The sequence below is a fragment of the Bos taurus genome, chromosome 14 (genome assembly GCF_002263795.3).
Source record: "Bos taurus isolate L1 Dominette 01449 registration number 42190680 breed Hereford chromosome 14, ARS-UCD2.0, whole genome shotgun sequence".
NCBI lineage: Eukaryota > Metazoa > Chordata > Mammalia > Artiodactyla > Bovidae > Bos > Bos taurus.
Genome location: NC_037341.1, coordinates 15,608,935 through 15,622,162, shown reverse-complemented (window position 1 = coordinate 15,622,162; position 13,228 = coordinate 15,608,935). Strand labels below are relative to the sequence as shown.

The window sequence follows — 13,228 nt, the reverse complement described above, 5'->3', positions numbered from 1 at the left end:
GAGCCTTCTGAAAAGCAGCGTGGTCAAATTGTTCTTAGAAGCAGTATCCAGAGAGTGGTTAAAAATGTAGATGCAGGGACTTCCCTGGTGGTCCAGTGGCTAAGACTCTGCACTCCCAATGCAGGGGGGCTCAGGCTTGATCCCTGGTCAGGGAACTAGATCTTACGGATAGATAGTATATTCAAAAGCAGAGACATTACTTTGCCAACAAAGGTCCGTCTAGTCAAGGCTATGGTTTTTCCTGTGGTCACGTATGGATGTGAGAGTTGGACTGTAAAGAAGGCTGAGCGCCGAAGAATTGATGCTTTTGAACTGTGGTGTTGGAGAAGACTCTTGAGAGTCCCTTGGACTGCAAGGAGATCCAACCAGTCCATTCTGAGGGAGATCAGACCTGGGATTTCTTTGGAAGGAATGATGCTAAAGCTGAAACTCCAGTACTTTTTTGGCCACCTCATGCAAAGAGTTGACTCATTGGAAAAGACTCTGATGCTGGGAGGGATTGGGAGCAGGAGGAGAAGGGGACGACAGAGGATGAGATGGCTGGATGGCATCACTGACTCGATGGACGTGAGTCTGAGTGAACTCCGGGAGTTGGTGATGGACAGGGAGGCCTGGCGTGCTGTGATTCATGGGGTCGCAAAGAGTCAGACACGACTGAGCGACTGATCTGATCTGATCTGAAAGGAACCCATGTGCCACAACTAAGACCAGGCACAAGTGAAAATGTAGACTCAGGGGCCAGCTGATCTTCATGCAAACCCTGGCTCCACCACTTCCTCCCTGTGTGATAATTTCAATATCCTTTTCTTTAAAACACAAATAATAAGAGTACACACCTCACTAAGTTCTTGGGAAGGTTAATTAAAACATTGACATCAGTGCTTGGCACATGGTAAGCACTTGTTAAATGTTAATTATTATTTTTCTCAATTCCCCTATTTAAAACAATTTAAAATATTTTGCTTTACATTGTCCTTAAAACAAAACAAAACAAAAAAACCCAGATGGGAGGAGAAGGAGAGAGAAGCCTGGAAAGACTTCCTGAAAAAGGTGATCTCCAATCTGAGTTGGAACTTTCAGAAGCACACTAGCTTGCTGGGTGAAGGTAAACAGGAGTCTGCTCAGCCTTTTCTTAGGTAAACTGTACATTTTATGAACACTTTTTCCATGGATGCTATTCTTGTCTCTTAGGTCTCCTTCCTGTCGTTCTTCGAAACTCCTCTTCAGAACTCTCGGTTGTTTCCAGGGGCTTTTTCACCTAGTGCCTTAGAGGAATGTCAACTTAGTGCCTGGCTTTTGCTCACTCTCCCTTATGCGTTCTTGATTAATTCCACAATCAAACAGTAAAACCAACCCCATTTCCAGCCTCCATAGCTGTCAGAGGATGGCAGTAAGACCCCTTTCTGTCCCAGAGGGGTAGGCAGAAGTCCATGCGCAGGCACTTCTTGTTTCCTCTAGCTCTGCCCTACTCTTTCTGCCCCAGTGAGCTCACAGAGCCAGTTAAGGTAATGCCCGTCTCAAAACCACAAGGATAAAAGGATCTCACTGAGGCTGAGAGGGAGCCTGGTTAACTGAGGACTTCCCTGAGCAGCTACACCAGCCCTGGACTTTTATATTTAAAATTTATACACTTCCCCACCTGCTGAAGAGCTGCTGTTTTGGGGGTTTGTATTACTTGCCGCCAAATACACTCACACGTCTGGATTTACCATGTCAATAAGGGATGTCTAATAGACATTAATGAATAAAGGCCTATTGGAAAGGATAGGCTCCTTGAGAAGTTGGGAAAATCCAAACCGTTTGAAACCCAGGAATTCAGACACTTCAACTACTCTGGTACTGGTTATTGCTGCCATCTAGTGGCAATATTTAGGAACTAAAATTCCTTCTGGCCATGAACTATTTTCACCTGCAGATTTTTCTTCTTTCCTCATTCAGTTACTCATGTTCAGTCTACAAATATTTTATGAGGAAGTACCATGTGTGGTGAGGAATATGACAATGAGTAGAGGAAATCTGGTTTCTTGCCACTTTAAACATACACATCTGGGGGAAGATGGCCATTAATCAAATTTAAAGATGAAAAGGTATTGGGAATGGCTATAAGAGAAGACTCTGATGCTGGGACAGATTGGGGGCAGGAGGAGAAGGGGACGACAGAGGATGAGATGGCTGGATGGCATCACTGACTCGATGGACGTGAGTCTGAGTGAACTCTGGGAGTTGGTGATGGACAGGGAGGCCTGGCGTGCTGCGATTCATGGGATCGCAAGGAGTTGGACACGACTGAGCGACTGATCTGATCTGATCTGATCTGATCTTGTGAATTGTAGTGACCACAGAATTACTTTATCTGAGCATGAACTTAAAAAGGAATCAGCTAACACACAGGCCTGTTAGCTCCACCACCACAAACAGAATACATATTCTTCTTCTCAAGAGCACATGGAACATTCTCCAGGATAAACCATATACTAAATCATAAAACAAGCCCTCATAAATTTAAAAGAAATCATACCAAAGTATTTTCTCTGACCACAGTGGACTGAAATTAGAAATCAGTGGCAAGAGGGACTTCCTTGGTGGTCCAGTGGGTAAGAAGCCACACTCCCAATGCAGGGGGCCTGAGTTTGATCCCTGGTCAGGGAACTAGTGGAGAAGGCAATGGCACCCCTTTCCAGTACTCTTGCCTGGAAAATGCCACGGATGGAGGAGCCTGGTGGGCTGCAGTCCATGGGGTCACTACAAGTCTGACACGACTGAGGGACTTCATTTTCACTTTTCACTTCATGCATTGGAGAAAGAAATGACAATCCACTCCAGTGTTCTTGCCTGGTGCATCCCAGGGACAGGGTAGCCTGGTGGGCTGCCGTCTATGGGGTTGCACAGAGTCGGACACGACTGAAGTGACTTAGCAGTAGCAGCAGGGAACTAGATCCTGCATTCATGCTGCAACTAAGAGTCTGGATGCCGCAATGAAGATCCAGTGAATCACAACTAAGACCCAGTGCAGCTAAAATAGATTTAAAAGAGAGAGAGACTAAAGAAGGAACAGATTTTTTAAAAAAAGATGACAAAGAGTTGGACGTGACTGAGCAACTGTAAGTGTCACTGTCTAAGGGAGAAAGGCTATTAAGTGCAAACAAATAGCAAATCAGAAGCTAAAGAAGGAATCACCGTGTTAAATAGATATAATGTGGAGGGGAGAGGGTGACACTTTTGAGTGTTTAATGAACGCCTCACAAGAAGATAACCTTCAGACAAATCTCCTGGCATTGTATCTTCTGGGGAAGGGCATTTCAACAAGTGTAGAGACAAGAGCACAAGAAAAAGTTTGGCCTGTTTCAGAAAGCGAAAGGAGACCGGTGTCCCTAGAGTGTGTTTAGCCTTGAGAATAATTTCGTCTCAGGCTGAGATTTAGGTGCCAGATTTAGGTGCAGCACGAGACTAAGGGAAGGCTTTCTCCAAATATAGGGCATCATTTCAGGTTCACGTCTCTCTTTTGATCGGTAAACAGCATGAAAGAGCGTGTCTGAGGCTTCCGGAGGATACCAACTAATTTGAAGTTTATAAATCGACAGTTCAAGTCGACTAAGTTTATAAGTCCTCCTTGTTACTAATTTTCGTATAGGCTGGAGCAAGTAATGGTTGACCTCAACAAAGATGGCGGTGACGGCTTCACACCCAACGGCGACCCCGACACCATTCGTCAACAAGGGAGATAATGTAATTTAGTTCCGGCCTGCCTGTTTGACGTCACTTCCGGCCCCCGACCGGCGCTGGGCGCGTTTTTCTTCCTGTTTTATGCGTGGATGTGCAGAGGCAAAGCAGAGGGAGTTTCGTGGAAGGAGTCGGAGAGACTGTGGGGCCAGCAACATGGAAGGGGCAGGCGGGAAGCCCACGGCTGTTGTTGCAGTTGTGACTGAGCCTCGATTTACTCAGCGATACAGGGAATATCTCGAGAAGCACAAACTCCTGGATAGACAGCACCGTGTGAAAAAGCTGCGGGATGGCACCGTGGCGCTACCGGTTCTGAGAGAGGCCCTCCTTGAGCAGCATCTACGAGAGCTGAGGAATCGTGTGGCTCCAGGCAGCACCTGTGTGCCGACGCAGCTCCTGGATCCTGTTCCTTCAAAGAAGGCCCAGAGTTACTCACCTGCCCAAAGGCTGTGTCTTGAGGTGAGTCGCTGGGTAGAGGGCCGCGGAGTGACGTGGTCGGCCGAGTTGGAGGCTGACCTGCCCCGATCTTGGCAACGACACGGTGACCTCTTGTTGCTGAGTGAGGACTGTTTCCAAGCCAAGCAATGGAGACATCTGGAACCAGAACTCTGGGAGACGGTTGCCTCGGCACTTGGCGCCCAGCGTTTGGCCAAACGAGGGCGGGTGTCCCCGGATAGCACTCGGACTCCAGCAGTGAGTCTGCTGCTGGGCGACCACGGCTGGGTAGAGCATGTGGATAATGGGATTCGGTATAAGTTTGACGTGACCCAGTGCATGTTCTCCTTCGGAAACATCACTGAGAAGCTTCGTGTGGCGTCGCTGCCCTGCGCCGGAGAAGTGCTGGTGGATCTCTATGCGGGAATTGGTTATTTTACCTTGCCTTTCCTGGTTCATGCCGAGGCTGCTTTCGTCCACGCTTGTGAGTGGAATCCCCATGCGGTAGTTGCTCTGAGAAATAACCTTGAACTCAATGGAGTAGCTGATCGATGCCAAATACACTTTGGGGATAACAGAAAACTGAAGCTATCAAACGTTGCCGACCGGGTGAATCTGGGGCTGATTCCCAGCTCTGAAGAAGGCTGGCCCGTTGCCTGCAGAGTGCTAAAACAGGATGCTGGAGGCATTTTGCATATTCACCAAAATGTGGAGTCTTTCCCAGGGAAGACTCTCCAGCCTCCTGGAAGCAGTGAGATGGAGGAGCATTGGCCTTCTCCTCATCAGATTATCAGCAACCAGTTGAATAATGGAGCTACCAGTGATTCTAGGAGGAAAACGCTGTCAGTGGCCACCAAGCCAGAGTGGCAGAGGTGGGCCAAAGCTGCAGAGACTCGAATTGCCACACTTCTTCATCAGGTGCATGGAAAACGGTGGAAGACACAAATCTTGCACATCCAACCAGTGAAATCCTATGCTCCCCACGTGGATCACATAGTCTTGGATTTGGAATGCCGCCCCTGTCATCTAGTTGGCTAGAGGAGGTGGATCCTGAGATGGGAGGATCTACTTGTGAGTGACCCTGAAAGCATCAGCTCAGGCCAGGTCTCACCCCTCTTGTCTCCTGGTAATCTAATATTTTGTGACCCTGAAAGCAGGCCCTCAGTCAATACATATAATTTCAGTTGTCTTCCATTAACATGCTAACAGAATGAGCCACATCTCTGGGAGAAAGCAGTGTGGCTTATTGAAATGAGACCTGTCTGCACAGTTACAAGGTCTGAATTCTGGCCTCGGTTCTGTCAAGTGGAAGACACAATGCAGTTTTCAAGATCACTGCAGCTGTAATATGGAAACTTGCCTGGAGTGGTACCAGAATGGAAGCAGGGAGATGGGTGAGCAGGGCTTCTGTGGTTATTGAGGCATGAGATGATGGTGGCTTGTACTATGGTGGTGGCAATGGGAGGAGAATGGACTTGAGAAATAAAATCTGTCTAAGCAGTGGTGTCCAAAGCAAGACAGAGTGGTGCTGTTTGGTTATTATGACTGACTAAATTAGGGAGGGATGAAGACAACACTTACTCCAGTGTACTGACTCCATTCCCTACTTTAGCATTCCTAAATGAGTGTGTGGGGAGCAGGGTGGAGAGAGTGTGTCTTATGTTAGGTTTATTGTGGCAGAGAAAGTGTTAAAGAATGACTACATTAAATGATAGGAAAACTAGATTTCCAACTGTAGCTTGTGCAGTAGCTGCCAATTGCTAGATATTTTTTAAAGTTTGAGTTAAAATCAAGGATCTTTACAGGCCCCAATTCCCTTTCCATCTTCCTTCCTGGCAACATGAGGGCCAACATAAGGAGCCCTAAGGAATGTCAGAAATTGTGAGTTTTCCAGGCCTCACCTTGGTTTACTGTTGAAATGACTAATTATAGGGAGTCAGTTTACCTTTGGGGTGACTAATAGTCAAGAATCACCTTTCAGAGCTTTGTTTTGGGGCACTCTGAAGCCATATGGGCCTGTTTGCCTGATGAAAGAAATACAGAAAAGTGTGGCCTGAGAATTCATGGTGGCCTAGTGGTTAGGATTCCAGGCTTTTACTACTGTGGCCTGGCTTCAGTCCTTGGTCAAGGAACCAAGATCCCAAGAGCTGTGTGGCCTGGCCAAAAAAAAAAAAGCCAAGTGTGGCTTTCTCAGGATTGTGATTGTACCTGGCATCGGGCTGGGTTGCCTGTCCTTCTCTTGCAGCAGTGGCAGTAAGGACAGGATTGCTGCTATGTGTGTTATTCTGCAAATATTAAATGCCTGCTGTCTACATGAGCCACAGGAAATATGAAGAGACATTAGATGCTGTCTCTGAGGGTCTCCCAAGCTAGCAGCAGACCTAACAAATGCAGAGAGTTGGGACACAGTAAGTGCCACGTGGTGATAGTTGTCGTCGGAATGTGAAAGTGGGGAAGAAAAGCTCTCTCAGGGAGGTCTTCAGAGAGGTAGTGTTTGAAGTGGGTCTTAAAAACTGGGTGAGATTTTGTTAAGTGGAGTTGGTGTGGAAGCAGGTGCTGCTTGAAGAGACTACCAGGTGCCAGTTTGCTCAGAGAGTGTTTGAAGCGGTGCCAGTAGATCAGTTTGGAACAGAAGCAGCAGTGAGAGGCAGGCTGAAGATGAGTGTTGACGTAAGGATTAAAAGGAACAGTGTCTGGTGCAGAGCAGACTGTCATGTGATCCTGCAGAGGGAGCCTGGGTTCCATTCCCATCCACAGAGCGGCCTTCCTGTGTTTGCCTTCATCATTTCCTCTTTCACACACTGGGTTTCTTCTCACATGGGTGCCTACTGCTTTCTCTCCTCAAGCTCAAGATGGCAGGCTGGGGCTTGAGCCAATATGGGGAGGAAGGTGGCGGGGGGGGACTGAGGAACGAGTCAGGGAGCCACATGTCCAGGGGCTGAGGCTGCCTTCCTGCTGTAAGGTGTGGGAGAGGCAGCTCATGTCAGGTGCGCCCAGGTGAATTCACTCACCTTGTCCTGCATACCAGGCCCTGAGTGTTAGTGGGGAAGGGAGACATGTGGGCTCTGCCTTCATGGAATTCAGGTTCATTCATTCAGTTCCTGGCAGGTCTACACAGAAGTGTGACCTGAGGCAAATCGTCAATCTCTATTTCGTTTCCTCATCTGTAGGTTGGAGTTAACAACTGAACGTGTCCTGAAAGGAAGATGTTTGGGTTTAAATGAGTTAACATACGGTAACTGTCATCACAGTGACTGGTATATCTTGAATATTTCCGTCAGTCTTTGTATGAGGGTAACTACCATTTCCCAGTTCGCCTGTGAGTGATTGCTACACATCTGCTTTACTTATAGCAGAAGGTCCTTATTTTGAAGGCCATTAACTGGCTAATGAGGATGTTCTGTGAATTCTGCGCATCAGGCACTGGGTAGAGGGCCAGGGACACAGGTGAGTGAAGCTGAGTTCTGCCTACATGGAATCACCATCTGGTGACATAGACATGGGGGAAGCAATGTCAGTGCCATGTACTAAGTGCACATACAGAAACAAATGGGTATTTACAGGCACACGTCGGGAGGCACCACCCACATTTGGGGGTCTGGGTTGTGGGAGGTGGAGAGGGTGACTGGGAAGGTGGGAGCAGGGATGCCTAGGCTGAAAGTTCCAGAGTGAGCAGGAGTTGTGTGTGAATGGAAGAAAATAAGGGTCCCTTAACCTTTTTCTCCAGTTGAGTATATCCATTTACATTACAGTTTTCTCCAAGCACTTGCCGGATGGCCTGACCCAGAAGAGACGTCTAATGAAACCAAGGAAAAAAGACTAAAGGAGTCAGGAGGCTCACTGAGTTCCTTACAGATTCAATCTAGGAATTTGTAGAAGCTCTAAAGCTTTCCTTCGTAGGTGTCAGTATTAGTTGCTGATTAATGCTCCCACTTGATGGAGAAGTTGTGATTAAAAAGCAATAATTTTATCAAACTCTTAACTGTAAGCTGTATTCATTAACTCCATAATTTTAATAAATTATATACTTGTATTAATATACCAGTATCATGTATAATTTTAAATATGCAAATTTAAAATGAGAAACTAGTTTATAGAAAAGCATTTTTTTTTCCAAGTTAAACCATATCTTTAGTGGTTTTTTTTTTTTTTTAAGAAAAATGGATGGCATTAGGTTTTTTTAATAATTATTACATTTTGCATAATACATTTGATATACAATAATGAGCTACATGAATCAGGATTTAACTGGCAGGATTTAACTGGAACGGAAATATAGGGGTTATGAGGTCATTTTTCTCTTAGAAAAAGCATTTTTAATTTCAGTTTTTCCCACCCTGAACACATGTGTGAGAAGAAACTCAATATATGTCATTCTGAACAGCCTCAGGGTGCAGCTACTTCACATTGGACAAGCCATTAAAATAGTCATTTTCAAGCCGAACTATTATTTTAAATGATTAAAACTATTTTCATATTTCTAAAAACATTTTTGAGTTTTGTTCTGGAATACAGGTAAGTTACTTGGAAACAGTTTGATCTTTTTGAAACTTGTTTTGAGCATTTGTCAGAGCAGTATTTAGTCATTAATTTTTTTCCATCATGAAGCAAGACCGTTCTTCATTCTCTGACTGATGCCTTGTGAATTAGGACATTTGCCGCTCTTGCTGGTAGGAACAGGAATTATCCACACCCTGTGTGTGTGAGCTCTGAGTATTGTTTCCTGTAATCCTTTCGGATGGTTCTTCTGTTGGCCTTCGGTAGTTTCCTGTCACGTGGGCTGGCCATTACTCAGCTGAATGCTTTTAGGGCCTGGTCAGCGGATCTCTGGAGTTCCCTCTGTGTGTGGCTCTCTGCTTCCTGGCATTCTACCCTGTGAACTCCACAGTTACTTGGGCTCCCAGGACTCCCAGCCCCATCTCCTCACCACAGGGAGTCTCCTGGCCTCCCCTGGCCTCTTGTGCCACAGCCTAGAATGCTTCTCCAGGCAGTGGGCCGAAGCAACTGTATGGCTCACCTTGTTTGTTTTCCAGCTCTCGTGGACTGTTGCCCCCTTCATTGCCTATGTCCAGTGGCTTGTGTTGTTTCATAAATTTTGTCTAGTTTTTTAACTATTTAGAAGTTTACAATAATTGTTTTGTACATAAATGTACAGCTTTCACAATCATTGAAGAAATTCACTCTAGCAATAATAAATATATATAATGCACTTCAGTTGACATGTTTCAATGTGTAAAGCACATAAGAATTTCTTGCTACAGTTATGTTTTAGCAGTGATATCTTTCTGATTAGATATGATAACTTGCAAGATTTATTGACCAACAATCACACATGATTTCAGAGAGGCCAGAAACAGTAAGAAAACAGGTATCTGCCTCTGGGTATTTAAGAGGTCAAGGTTGAATCAAAAGTAAGCAGAAAATATTGAATATGAAGCTAAAACTGAATTTTGGTATAACATGTTTAGGCAGGTAGATATAGATGGATAGACTTAGTAATTGAGTTTTATTTTAAAATCAAAGCTATGTATACTTATGAAAAAAAAAAAAAAAACAGTTCTAAAGCTCATTTCCCTTCACTTTGTCTACTTTCAACATTCTCAAGTGGGCCTATGTGCCAAAGGAGATTCAGGACCTAACCTAATGTACCAACAGGAACCATGAGTCTGGAACTGGGCCTGAGGATGTGGGGTCAGAAGCAACTGCATTCATACAGGACAGAAAACAGTACCCACCTACCCTCTGTCATAATATAGTCTGGAGAGACCTGGACCATCTGAACCTTCCACAGAATGTCACTATTACATTCATGACATCATTACTACTTGGGCCAGATAAGTGAAGTCGCTCAGTCGTGTCCGACGCTTTGTGACCCGTGGACTGTAGCCCACCAAGCTCCTCTGTCCATGGGATTCTCCAGGCAAGAGTACTGGAGTGGGTTGCCATTTCCTTCCCAAGGATAGGAAATAATCACTAGTAGGATAGGAAAAAATCACTAGTAGGAACCAGCATCCTTTTTTACATCAGTGAAATTTTTAGGGTCCAGGGTGGTCTGCTTGAATGTCAAGACGTCTCCACAATAAAGAATGAATTTTTGCATCTCACTCATTTTATCAGTATTATTCTGCCACCAAGGAACCACATCAAGCTCCAGCCTTAATTCAGAACCTGGGAATACTGCTCTGATTCATACACTGGGTGACTGGAAGGCTGCCAGTTTTCAATGGGATGCAGAGCACATAAAGGCTATGTAGCAGGTACAGGCTGCAGTGTAATTAGCGTTAATGCATGAGTCATTCGATACAGGAGATTTTCTACAGGACAGGGGTACCTGATAAGCAAAGCAGTCAGAGTTTATGGCAAGACTCCAATTGGAGAATCCCAAGGTAGACTTCTAGTTTCTGTAGCAAGGCCAAGGAATCTGCAGTGGAGAACATGTCATTCACAAATGGCTCCTTGCATGCTGATGGGCCTTGGTAGGAACAGCATCTCGTGGGGCATTAAGTGACCCTATAGCCCAAGTTGCCCGTGATGAGCTGTTTTGTCAGACGCACCAATCAATCCATCATAAGGTGGAAACAGTACACCTGGGGTTGATGACAAGTAGGCCGGGGGAAAACAGGTGCACAGGCAGGCGGCCCAGGCTCCCACATCACACTTACAACTCTGGCACCATGGTCCCTCCCACGACTCACACTAAGGCTGCTTGAGAGGCTCTTTGTTTAGCTGATGGAGGCCAAAAAAGCCCAAGCTAAGTTCACAGATTGGTTTGTGGGGATATGGGTTCAAAACAAAAACAGACTTTTGCTGCCCTATAGTCCTACTCAGTAGTTAAATGACAGGGGAGTTTGGGGTAGTATTCCTGATCATCCATTTTGTGTGGAAAGGGAAGTGGCTTGAAGTAAAAATAGACCTTCTTGGCAAGTGGCAAATAAGTTAGGGGATTAGGGGCCTGGAATGAAAATGATTAGAAGACAGGGGACAAGGAAGCCTGGAGAAGCAGCAGTAGAGACATCTATGGGATTGGGCATGTGAGTAAAGAACTTTGGGTTGTATAACAATGCCTACTGGGGACTCCACCACAGTAGAGGCACTCAACAACCAAGAAAATGGGTGTGGCTAGTTAACCAGCAGCCGTGTCACCAGCTAACCCAGTACTGGGCTCATGTATGTAGTCATGTCCAGGAATGCGGGTGAGAGGCCAGCAACATGGCCTCCACTCACCCACGGGCCACTCCCTCATGTTCAGCCCTGAGCACTTCATACAACATCATCTGCTTGATAGCATGTTGACTACTCTGGACTTCTATCCTGAAAGGACAGTGATTGACCCTGACTAGAATCTTGCTGTCACCAGGTATGAGTTTGCCTTTCCTGCCCACAAGGTGTTGGTCAGACTACTTAGCCAATGATTTCCAAGTGTTTGATCCATCAATGTGTCCTGCATAATACTGCCTTTGACTTAGGGACCTGATTTACAGCAAAGGTGGTGTTTCAGTGGGCACATGGCCATGGGATTCACTGGTCTTGATAAGTGTATCTGAAATTTAATGAGAAAAACTATAAAGTAATTTAGGATCAGAGATTATTTTTTAATTAATTCCCAAGGTCTGAGATAAAGTTATGGTATGTATTTATCCTTTGGGGAGGGCTATCAATCCCTACCCTTCAAACTAGCATCCCCATCTTTCATTCAAAGGAAAAAATACATAATACATTGGGGGGGGGGTAGAAATTCTAAGTGCTGGTTTCCTTTTTTCTTCCACTAAGGAAGCTGCTTGTATCCACCCTCTGCTGCAGCTTCTGTACAGATGCCTGTGTGCTGACGGGTGTCTGACTCTTTTGCAATCCCACGGACTGTAGCCCCCTCAGACTCTCTATCCATGAGATTTTCCAGGCAAGAATATTGGAGTGGGTTGCAGTTTCCTTCTCCAGGGGATCTTCTCCACTCAGGCATCGAACCTGCATTTTTTGCATCTCCTGCATTGGCAGGCAGATTCTTTACCACTGTGCTACCTGGGAAGCCCTGGGTACAGATATATAATACAATACGCTTGACCAACTGCATGGTCACTCTTGGAGCTTGAAATCTTGAGGACATAATTAAAACAATTCTCTAACAAAATCTTCTTTTGCTTCAGATAGCCCAGAATCAATTCCTGTTGCATGTAACAAAGACTTGGCTGATGAAAATATAAACTGAAAATTCAAATTAAGTTTTACACATTTGACATCTAAGGGCTCTTTAGAGCTACTGAAAAGGCTTTTGAACCACTAATGTCAAATGAAACAGATTTGTATTTTTGAACACTGTAATTTATTAATACATAGACACCACATTATTTTTCTGAGTAGACTCAGTTTACTATATACATGAGCTGTGCAACATTCAAACCAAAGTAGAAGCCAGAGAGATTAGATTCAGTGAATTGCAGCTGTTTCTTTGAAAGTTTATCTTTTATCTTAAAAATTCCTAAAATTTTTCTAAAAACTACCTCACTCATATAATTTTAAGGTAGTATTTTAAAGTCCTTGTCAGGATCTTATTCAAACCTTCATTTTTACAGATGGGGAAAGTGAGAACTAGTGAGTTTAAAGAGACTTGCTTGAAGTCATATCTGAGTAAGACAAGAACAACTGTGCCACCATCCTGAAAGTTCTGGTCCCAAGGTGGTATTTAGTTTTAATTAGAAATTCTTATACTAATAAAAATATGTGCATCAGATTTAAATCAGAAACTGCTAAAACATGAATAAGAAAGTGTAGGAAAGAGACAAACGCCTTTTCCTAGGTTCTGTGGCTGGGGTCCTGGAAATTAAACTGATAAAATAAAAATTAAAATAAAATTAATTAACAAGAGATAAAGAAGAGTTTATTGACTCATGTGGTGCACAGACGCCTGGGAGAAGCTAAGTGTCGAATAACTCAAAGAGGTGGCTACAGTTTGGAGCTTATACAGCATCTTAACAAAGAACAATGTATTGTAGAGAAATGGATACAAGGAAAAGGGTTTGTTTAGGCTTTCAAGGATGGCAAACTCTGGGAAGGTAAACATTTGGGGGGAAACTAATGG

At 44.7% G+C, this 13,228-nt stretch overlaps 1 protein-coding gene across 1 annotated transcript; it reads left to right on the top strand.

Annotated features, from left to right (window-relative positions):
* The first annotated feature begins 3,778 nt into the window (after positions 1–3,778).
* TRMT12 (tRNA methyltransferase 12 homolog) lies at positions 3,779–5,671 on the top strand. Its single transcript, NM_001024552.2, has one exon. It carries the CDS (start codon positions 3,805–3,807, stop codon positions 5,191–5,193), a length of 1,389 nt encoding a protein of 462 aa, NP_001019723.2. The 5' UTR covers positions 3,779–3,804; the 3' UTR covers positions 5,194–5,671.
* Positions 5,672–13,228: the final 7,557 nt, after the last annotated feature.

Excerpts from the sequence above, each read along its gene's own strand:
- TRMT12 (NM_001024552.2), top strand. The coding sequence starts at position 3,805 with ATGCGTGGATGTGCAGAGGCAAAGCAGAGGGAGTTTCGTGGAAGGAGT.